The sequence below is a fragment of the Ceratotherium simum genome, chromosome 9 (genome assembly GCF_057802395.1).
Source record: "Ceratotherium simum simum isolate JZ-2026a chromosome 9, ASM5780239v1, whole genome shotgun sequence".
NCBI lineage: Eukaryota > Metazoa > Chordata > Mammalia > Perissodactyla > Rhinocerotidae > Ceratotherium > Ceratotherium simum.
In genome coordinates this window covers 67,459,229-67,470,545 of record NC_141908.1, presented here as the reverse complement: position 1 = coordinate 67,470,545, position 11,317 = coordinate 67,459,229, and the positions used below count along the sequence as shown (strand labels likewise).

Genomic DNA, 11,317 nt, shown 5'->3' with positions numbered 1-11,317 from the left:
TGCCACTGCAGAAGGATGTATGTTCTCAAAATTTCTTGAGTACTTCTTAGCTCATTTAATACTGACTTCTAGAGAAGCTGATGAGATATAATTGATTCTCATTATTCACAGTGGTTATGCTCCATCAAGTCACTGCCCACACTGAATGAGTGGTTACTGAACAATTGCTCCTAGGGGAAACACAAGGTTATGTTCCTGTGAGCCTCTGGTCGTAACACTTTCATCCATCAATATATAATCCTGTTTTATGTGTGTTTCTGTTTAAAGATATCTTATTTAATATATATTGTGGATTCATTAACATTGATTTCACGGCCAACAGCACTATAACTCAAGCCTGAACAGAGCTTATCTAATACATGTATTTTATCATAAGAAATTTTTTTTCCTAAGGCATATCATAACCTTCTTTTTTAAAAAACTGTGGTAAAAATATGCATAACATAAAATTGACCATTTAACCATTTTTAAGTGTACAGTTCAGTGGCATTAAGTACATTTATATTTTGTGCAACCATCGTCAACTTTCATCTCCAGAACCTCTTTATCTTCCCAAACTGAAACTCTGTATCTATTAAACAGCAGCTTTCCCCACCCCGCATCCTTCCTTCCAGCCCTGGCAACCACCATTCTACTTTTCATCACAGTCTTCTTGTGCTTAGGAGCACAGTACTTCAGCACTATGCTTGGGGGTGATTTTAAACAGCAGAATCACCCAAAAAAAGCACACAAAAAAATGTGAAAGACATGATACTAACTAGATTGCAAAAAGGGCACTTGTTTACAGAATCAGAGCTGTCTGTTTGACCTCAGCTGGGAAGGTGCGTGGGAAGACTCAAAATTTTCACCATTTTGTGCATGTGCATGAATGACGACAAAAGTGCAAGGAGTATTGATTCAGGGGCTTAAAATAAATTTTAGCAAGTGGGTGAATTTGCAAATATGGAATCCATGAATAATTAGCATTGACCACATGTGGAAATGATAACCTTTGTTTACTTTATTCCAGATAGTAAGAATAAAGTGCTGAAACATGCCTTGTAATAGGACTGCCTTAGAAAATTTTACTTGCTCAGAGGCCTGGAGAGGTAGTCTATGTGAACCTGATAATTGGCAGCTACAACCTGAAGCAAAAGCAAGTTCACGTGGAGGATAAATTTAAGCATAATCTCAAATCCCTCTGCAGGCAACAAAGACCAAGTGCTCAAGTACCAGTTATCAATCACTTACTATATGACAGGCACTGTATTCAGCAATTTACATGCATTATTAAATTACATACCCCTAAAACTCTATGAGGAAACTGAAGGTTAGAGAAGTTAAGTACCTCATCCATTATTACATAGTTATAATTGGCAAAGTTGAGTTTTGAACTCAGGTCTATCTGACTCCAGAGTCTGAGTTCCCAAGTGCTATCCAATTCTAATCAAGTTAAAAAAAAAAAAGGTATGACTTACTAAGAAGTGTATAGGAGCATACCTTACAATTATTATAACATTACAAAGATTTATACATTGAAAAATAAATTTACCAAATATGGGCCGGCCCCGTGGCTTAGCAGTTAAGTGCGCATGCTCCGCTGCTGGCGGCCCGGGTTCGGATCCCGGGCGCGCACCGACGCACTGCTTCTCTGGCCATGCTGAGGCCGCGTCCCACATACAGCAACTAGAAGGAAGTGCAGCTAAGACATACAACTATCTACTGGGGCCTTGGGGGAAAATAAATAAAATTATTAAAAAAAAAAATTACCAAATATATAAAACTTTATAAGCCTGATCTAATATTGTCCCACAACAAGGAGTATCTGAAATCTTTCAGGGCATCTGGTTTGTGTCTGGTTTTCCTTAATCTTTAATGATGGGCAAATCTAATGCATTATGTAAGGCCATTTTTTCTCAAGAGATGTAGATACCTCTTAAGAATTTGATGAAAATGCATTAACTTTTCAGGCTACTGAGTTGCATTTTAGTGCACTGAGGCAGTAAATCAGTGTACAATGTGCAAAAGTGGTAGTGACCTAAAAAATAAATATTTGATACGAGCCACTGCATTCTCTTGGGGGAAAAAAAAGTAATGGATTAACTCTCTTAGGAGTCCTTAGCTTCCCAAAAAGCAGTAGGAAGAAGAAATCTCCTGTGGCCTGGAAACAGCTTCTGTTTCTCACTGGCTATGTTTGTTCAGCTCTTTAATAGTTCATTTGATTAGATCTTGTGGCTCCCAAAGCTAAGGTTGAGAGTTTGGTCCCTACAGAGGCCACTTAAATTTAGAGAACAAAAAGCTCTATTCTCTGCTCCCAACCTTACCCCAAATCCCTGCCAGGTGTCTGCCCTCTGGTCAAAATGCAAAATTGGCAAAGGGGTGCAAACTTATCACAGTATTGAGAAACAAAAAAACAGGCACCCCTTTAATATGGTGCTCTTTCCCTTTTACGTGTTCACAATATTCTGATATAATTTATGGAGAAAAGATAGTACACTTGTTACTTCGACCACTGGAAATCGGAGGCAAATTGTGGTAAGTGCTGCATTGTCAGTCATAACTCCATCATCTTCTTATTCTAAGTTCAGAGATTTTCCTACTAGCTGACATTATGTCCTGGTAATAAACAATGAAGAAACACATCTTCTGAATGATAGAATGATATTAACCTGCAACTTGAGAAGAGAAAATAACTTAATAGTAATCAGTCAAAAATTGAGTATAATTTTCATATTAATATAAGACATTAAATTATTTAAAAATAATTCCATGTGCAATATAACATTATAATAAGTATGATTTTCAACATGTGCTAAGAATTTAGTCAGGAAAACAAGTTTCTCAAATTATAGCTGAAAATCTTTTACTAGTATCACAATCTTAACTTTTCTTTTAACAGGTCTTCCTAATTTAAGTTTATATTGCCCTAATTACACAGCACTAAAAATAATTTAATACAACAAATAAAATTCTTTTTACTTCAAAATGCTTGCCTAAATAATAAAAAATCATTTTAATTTTTGAGGAAGTAACATTTCAACTTTTTAAGTATGAAGTGTAAATTAAGATTTACTTATTTAAATTATAACAAGAGTTTCACATATAAAGATTAATAAGATTTAAGTGTAGTTTATATTATTGTTAACACAGACTTTAATTTTTCAAATATCACATATATCTTTCATTATTTGCAGATTTACTTCTTTTATGAAGTAGTCAAATGAATCAGCTCACCCTTGACTGTAACAAAATACTGTTTGGTGACTTGTGACAGACAGGGTTTTAACCTCTGACAGCGAGATTCATTGTGGAGCGAGAGCCAATCATAGATCCTGACGACACTTGTCTCATCCAAGTTGGAATATAAAAAGCCACTTGGAATACAGGATAAAAGATTCACTGGTGTGGCAAGTTGTCTCTCAGACTGTACAGGCATTAAAATTTTGCTTGGCATTACTCAAAAGCAAAACAAAAGTAAAAGGAAGAAATAAGAGCCAGGCAAAAGATTGTACTGATTTTAAAATCATGCAAAAACTGCAAATCTATGTTTATATTTACCTGTTTATGCTGATTGTTGCTGGTCCAGTGGATCTAAATGAGAACAGCGAGCAAAAAGAAAATGTGGAAAAAGAGGGGCTGTGTAATGCATGTACTTGGAGACAAAACACTAAATCTTCGCGAATAGAAGCCATAAAAATTCAAATCCTCAGTAAACTTCGCCTGGAAACAGCTCCTAACATCAGCAAAGATGCTATAAGACAACTTTTGCCCAAAGCTCCTCCGCTCCGGGAACTGATTGATCAGTATGACGTCCAGAGAGATGACAGCAGTGATGGCTCTTTGGAAGATGATGATTACCACGCGACGACGGAAACGATCATTACCATGCCTACAGAGTGTAAGTAGCCCTGTTAGTGTATATCAACAACTCTGCTGACTGTTGCTCTAGTGTTTATGAGAAACAGATCTATTTTCAGGCTCTTTTAACAAGCTGTTGGCTTGTAAGTAGGAAGGAAAGCTTTCTTTTTGCAAGATTTCATGAGAAATACACTAATGAGACTGAAATCTGCTACATTATTTGTTTTCTTAGAGAGTTAAAAAGCTAAAAAAAAAATAAAATGCTTGCATAGCATTAATATCATTTTGTTTAATATAACAAAGATAACATGCTATGCTTTCACAGCTTAATACCACCAAGGCAAAAATTGGGAGACACTACAAGCAATTTTAAAAATTTATATGAGATTTCATAATTGCATTTGGTTGCCTAAAATATGCATTTATCATAATAAGTTTTTTCCACTAATAATAGAGAAGAGACTTGTAGATGTTTAAGCCTATTTGAGAATTTGCTGAACACCTACAATGACTTCTGTTATTCAAAACTATTTCTCACAGTGTTTTTATGTTCTTCAGAAATTAAAGTATTTAATTTTGAAAGCTATTACACTGGAGGTTAGGAAAAAATATTTTTAAAAATTTAATGTATTAGTAAGAGCAATGATGAAGTAAACAGAGCATAATGATAATCATGAGCTAATTATCAGAAAATGCCTAAGAAACAAACATTATAATCCAGTAGGTTATGGCTCACAGAGTCCTACTTACACCTTGAACATGGTTCTACTGTTGAAAGTACCCGGTCTGCGTGTTTCCAGGCAGGCACATTGCTTAATAACCTCCTCAAATATAATTTTATTCTTCATGGGAGAGAGGACTATTACCTGTAGTATCTACATTGCTTCTGAAAGATAATATATTTCATACTATTCCTTTTGCAGTCAGTTCAAAACTATACTCAAGGAAAGGGAGACAGGCACCTTCGCAGAGAACGCATGACAAGGAAGATTCTGTGCCATGTGTCTGTGATCTTGCTTTACACAGTGCTTTACCCACTTTAAACTGGACTCCGAACAGTTTCAAAATATTGTTTTCCTCATTAAGTAATCAGGTTATAATGCAACAAATAATTTTCCTTTAAGACTCTGCTATCAAATAGTCCTAGAGTAGATTTACCTTATTTATAAACAATCTTGGAAAACCAAAATGAAAGAAATTGCTAGTGATTCTGCTTACAATGACAGCCTGGCTGTAAAGACAATATTTTCTAACTTTTGAGATAGGCTGAATATTACATTTAAATTTTTGTGCTAATTACTTGCTTAGTTTTGTTCCTTTAAAAGGCTATTTCAGAGCCAAAACATAACAGATGTACTATATTTTCTCCTAATTCCCAAGGCTCAGTTAGTTGCTCAGTGTGTCTTGTCCCCAGGTAATTCAGGCCTGGGGGAGGGGTTCCTTCTTCCAGACTGATTGGTACAGCTGCTCAGTAAGTGTAACTACTCAGATTCCCAAAGAATTCTAAGTGGATGTTCCTCCACGGTGTCTCTTGTTCTCTCTAATCATCATCATTTTAAAATTTCATCCACAGTTCATTCCTTCATAGAATTTTCCTTAGTCCACAGTTCTCTGGAAAGGAAGTAGATTCCTCATAAACAGCTGAAAAAACATATATCTAAAAAATTCTGAAAAGCTAGAGTAATTATTTTCTTTGATATTTTTCTAACTGAGTTATGAATGAAATTCTACATAGTTTTTCACTTTAAAAGACTAAATATGTATTCGGTATTCCAATGGAAATGGAAAAAAAATGTTCACCAATTAATATGGAGGGGTTTGTTCATTTTTTATAAGAAATAATTTCAATAACTCTTTTTCTTTTCTTATTCATTTATAGCTGATCTTCTAATGCAAGTGGAAGGAAAACCCAAATGTTGCTTCTTTAAATTTAGCTCTAAAATACAATACAATAAAGTAGTAAAGGCCCAACTCTGGATATATCTGAGACCCGTAAAGACTCCTACTACAGTGTTTGTGCAAATCCTGAGACTCATCAAACCCATGAAAGACGGTACAAGGTATACTGGAATCCGATCTCTGAAACTTGACATGAACCCAGGCACTGGTATTTGGCAGAGCATTGATGTGAAGACAGTGTTGCAAAACTGGCTCAAACAACCTGAATCCAACTTAGGCATTGAAATCAAAGCTTTAGATGAGAATGGTCATGATCTTGCTGTAACCTTCCCAAGACCAGGAGAAGATGGGCTGGTAAGTGATAACTGAAAATAATGTTCTAACAACCTTGTTATGTTTTTATTCATAATGTGAATGAATAATAGTGGAAAATAACTACCAGTTTTCTATGCTCATAAGCCAAACAAAGGTGTCTTACCCCAATGGCAGCCCTGTACCCAATAAAAGTAGGTGTCCAATTTCATATCGTAGGAAATACCCTTTTGATACTTCAACTTTGCATGAAGATTAAAAAAAAAAAAAGTTATACCATAGTCCTTAACTTCTTAGGGAGTTCTTTTGAATTGGGAATGAAATATAAAATGCTTTTCATTGATATGCTACATGAACAAAAACATGAAATCTTTATAATGGATTCTTGTACATACCCAACAAATTAAACCTCTTTTCCCTCCCAGAAGAGTGTCAAATGTGTTGAAATTTTTTGGCTTAATAAAGCAGAAAAAAACAAACTTCAAAAATTATAATTAAAATAAAATGCTTTTACTTGTAGCAATTAACTAAGTACAAAATGTTTAGGCTTATATTTTATTAAATATACTATATTTAAGGTCCGTCATGATAAATATGTCCATTATGTTTATTATTTTGCAGGCTGTTGATGCACTGATATATATGTAGATTACTTTGTGAATTACATCTAATAAAATTTATTTATTTATTTATTTTTTTTTATAATTTTATTTATTTACTTTTTCCCCCAAAGCCCCAGTAGATAGTTGTATGTCATAGTTGCACATCCTTCTAGTTGCTGTATGTGGGACTCGGCCTCCGCATGGCCGGAGAAGCGGTGCGTCGGTGCGCGCCTGGGATCCAAACCCAGGCCGCCAGCAGCGGAGCGCGCGCACTCAACCGCCAAGCCACGGGGTCGGCCCACATCTAATAAAATTTAAATTTCCAGGCTAGTTAACCTTTGCCACCTAGCTTTATTTCCGAGCTGCCTTACCATTCTTGTGCAAGAGTTTACTTAGGTAATGCCAACTAATTTAGTATCAGGCCAAGCAGATGACAATACCTTATATATTATAAAAATTACTAAAAGCCATTTTAAAACCTACTATAAATTTCGAGTTACTTGTCCAGCTTACCTAGTTTTGTATTTGTTTTCAAAAGCTTATTTAATGTGACCATATTTTTTACTTCCATCTATTGACATAATTTACAACAAAAGATTATACTTGCAAACAATAAATCTATCTTTTCAGTCTTTAAATGGTCTTGGTTAAAAAGAATATATAACTAGTAAATCAGATCTACTTGAAATGAAAACATAATCTTTTAAGATTATACAATTTTCCAAATGATCTATTTTTCTTTAAATATGCAACATAAAATGTTATTATCTCCCAAAATGATGTTATTGTTTTTTATAATCTTAAATAACAATAACTATCAGGTCTATTTTGATTTTGATATAGGATAAGAACTACTATTAATCATTTAATAAAGTGTTCTTTTTTATAGGTAGCATTTTAATGTAAAGCTGGTAATGTAACAGAGGTTTTAATTATTATTAAACAGATGGTTAACATGACATATTCCTCAGATTTCTCCATATAAAAGGAACAAAATCTCAATGCATTCAAAGATTGTGGCAGGGGAAAGACTAGCAAATTATTGTTTAAATATCTGAATGAAATGAAATTCTTTCATTTTTTAGTGAAAGAATAAAGGAAATATTATTGTATCTTCTTCTGAATCTGTCCCTCCCCCTCTTAGAGCTTTTCTTTCCAACCCAAAACACAGACCAACACCTTCACCACCCTACCTTCCTTTTTCCTGTTACAATCCATACAGTGTTGGAAGGTAACTATTTTGCTCTGGCTTTAATATCCAAGTTTCCCAGAGTAAAGACTTAGGGAACGGAGGATGGATGAGTATACCTATCTTTCCAGAAGTCATCAGACATATTTAGCCAACATATTTAATTAATAAGCATGAAGAAAGGGAGATAACCTCTTCCCTCACTCCTCTCCTCCCTCTTTTCTTTTCTTCCCATAAAGATTTTCTGAACATCTATTATGTGCCAGGCATTTAGATACTCAAAGTGGGGAAAATAAAATTAAAAAGACACAGATCTGACTACAGGGGAATTTGTATTGCTGCTACATTCTTTTGAGCCATAAGGGAAAAATCAAGCCTAGTGTAAATTACAATTCCTTAAAGCTCTAAAATTTAAACATAAATGTGCTATAAGCAAAATGACTAGTTTCTTTCTTCAATAATGATGTCTTTAGGTGGGAAAGTGTTTCAGCATGTATTAATATAACTCATTCTTCTTTCCTTTTCATACAGAATCCCTTTTTAGAAGTCAAGGTAACAGACACACCAAAAAGATCCAGAAGAGATTTTGGACTTGACTGTGATGAGCACTCCACAGAATCTCGATGCTGTCGTTACCCTCTAACTGTGGATTTTGAAGCTTTTGGATGGGATTGGATTATTGCACCTAAAAGATATAAGGCCAATTACTGCTCTGGAGAGTGTGAATTTGTATTTTTACAAAAATATCCTCATACTCATCTTGTACATCAAGCAAACCCAAGAGGTTCAGCAGGCCCCTGCTGTACTCCCACAAAGATGTCTCCAATTAATATGCTATATTTTAATGGCAAGGAACAAATAATATATGGGAAAATTCCAGCCATGGTAGTAGATCGCTGTGGGTGCTCATGAGATTTATATTTTGTTCATAACTTCCTCAAGCATGGAAGGCCTTCCCCTCAACAATTCTGAAACTGTGAAATTATGTACCACAGGTTATAAGCCTAGAGTATGCTACAGTCACTTAAGCACAAGCTACAGTATATGAACTAAAAGAGAGAATATATGCAATGGTTGGCATTTAACCATCAAAATAAATAATGCAATAAAAAGGTTTATGATTTCCAGAGTTTTTGAACTAGGAGATCAAATTACAACACATGCAGGTAAATGAAAGCAATTCTCCTTGTGTTCTAGTGAATTAGAGGAGTATGCTTTAAAGTCTATTTCTTTACAGTTTCATTTAATATTTACAGAAAAATTTATATAAAGTATTGGTAAAATGCAGGATTGTTATACACCATCATTTGGATCATCCTTATACACTTGAATTTATATTGTATGATAGCATACTTGGTAAGATGAAATTCCACAAAAATAGGGATGGTACGCCATATGCAAGTTTCCATTCCTATTATGATTGGTACAGTACATTAACAATCCATGCCAATGGTGCTAATACAATGGGTTGAATGGCTGATGTTATCAGGTTTATCAAATAAAAACATTCAGTAAAATAATGTTTCTCCTTTCTTCAGGTGCATTTTCATACACCTCCAAATGGGGAATGGATTTTCTTTAATGAAAGAAGAATCGTTTTTCTAGAGGTCAGCATTCGATTCAGTAGCATACTTGGAGAAACTGCATTATCCTAAAAGGCAGCCAAAAAGTATTCATTTTTATCAAAATTTCAAAATTGCAGCCTGCCTTTGCAACACGGCAGTTTTTATGATAAAATAATGGAAATGACTGATTCTATCAATATTGTATAAAAAGACTGAGATAATTGCATTTATATAATATGTATACAACATTGTTTTTGTAAATAAGTGTCTCCTTTTTTATTTACTTTGGTATATTTTTACAGTAAGAACATTTAAAATTAAGTATTAAGGCACAAAGACATCTCATGTATGACAGAAAAGCAACTGCTTATATTTCAGGGCAAATTAGCAGATTAAATAGTGGTCTTAAAACTCCATATGCTAATGGTTAGGTGGTTATACTACAATCATTTTACATTTTTTTACACTATTAACATTCACTTATGGATTCATGATGGCTGTATAATGTGAATGTGAAATTTCAATGGTTTACTGTCATTGTATTCAAATCTCAACGTTCCATTATTTTAATACTTATAAATATTATTAAGCATACCAAAATGATTTAACTCTATCATCTGAAATGCAAAATAATAAACTGATGATATCTTAACAAGAATTGTTAATTTTATTTTATAATTCCATAACGAATATATGTCTGCATATATTTCTATTTTGTAAATTAGAATTTTGTTAATCAAACTCATTGTACTTATGACTAAGTGAAATCATTTCTTACATCTAATGTGTAGAAACAATATAAATTATATTAAAGTGTTTTCACCTTTTTTGAAAGACACAACAGTTTTATCTTATGACTAGTTCTGGATTTCTGATTTTCACTTTATTATAGAAGTCTAATGGTTTAGCACAAAAGTTTGTTTTAGGAATTTTAGGTCTGCTACTCTAGTTCTCATGAGTGAGATTCCTGTTAAATTGGTTCTGGTCAAGTTGCTTTAAACATACCAAAGCAAGGACTAGTTATATCTGTTTCATTTCTCTTTATCTTGACCTGAAAACTATTTATATGTTTTCATAGCATCAATTTCCAAATGCATTGCAGTTGGCAAGAGTGTATGGTCTTAGAGTTACAAGTTCTACTGAAGCCACAGGGACACAGGGAAGCGGCATCTTTTTTCTAGCACTTAATGATACTGGCACATTTATTTGAGCTTTGGGGGTACCAATTTTCAAACTGAATTGAAAAATAATTATAAAGTGCCTAGAAATCCTTAAGTGCAACAACGTACATAAATGTTTTTGAAGTGGACTCTCTTCTCCACCCCTCATCAGTTTAGTAAGGTAGCTATAAAGCAGTGACTAAGTCTAATGGAAGAAAGGATTAAAATTCTCTCTAGTGTCATGGTTCCTAAATAAATAGTACATAATAAATGTAAGTGTAATTTCTGACCATCAGTGATATTACAGCAATTTACACTCGTACAAACAAAGTGTAGTACTTTTTCTAATTTTAATACTGACATTATTTAACACTGACAATGCTGGAGGTGTAAGGGGTTGCCCTTGTAGGGGAAGAAGGCAACTACAGTGATGCCCTTTCAGTTGCACACTCTAGAATCTAATTCTTCCAGGGCCATGAATATACATGACCCAAAAGTCTGGTTAGTAGGCCCATTAACATACTTTAGGCTCTAGAGTACAAATAACTGGGACCTTGACCTCTATGGTGGGGACTATGAAAAAGGAACACTCTCAGTTTCCAAGGACCCAGCCACAGGACTCCCCAGTCTTTATACTCACCGTTACCATGGAGCCCCAGGATCACATTACCAACCTCACCATGTGGTAGCCCTCTCTTGAAACTCATATGACCGTGAAAGAAAGCATCAGAACTAACCTCTTTTGTGATGGGA

General features: G+C 34.3%; 1 protein-coding gene across 1 annotated transcript; it reads left to right on the top strand.

Annotated features, from left to right (window-relative positions):
- Positions 1-3,504: 3,504 nt before the first annotated feature.
- MSTN (myostatin) lies at positions 3,505-8,788 on the top strand. The gene is made up of 3 exons (XM_004426733.3): positions 3,505-3,877; positions 5,717-6,090; positions 8,371-8,788. The coding sequence occupies exons 1-3, from the start codon at positions 3,505-3,507 to the stop codon at positions 8,749-8,751; spliced, it is 1,128 nt and encodes a 375-aa protein (XP_004426790.1). The 3' UTR covers positions 8,752-8,788.
- The last annotated feature ends 2,529 nt before the right edge of the window (positions 8,789-11,317 follow it).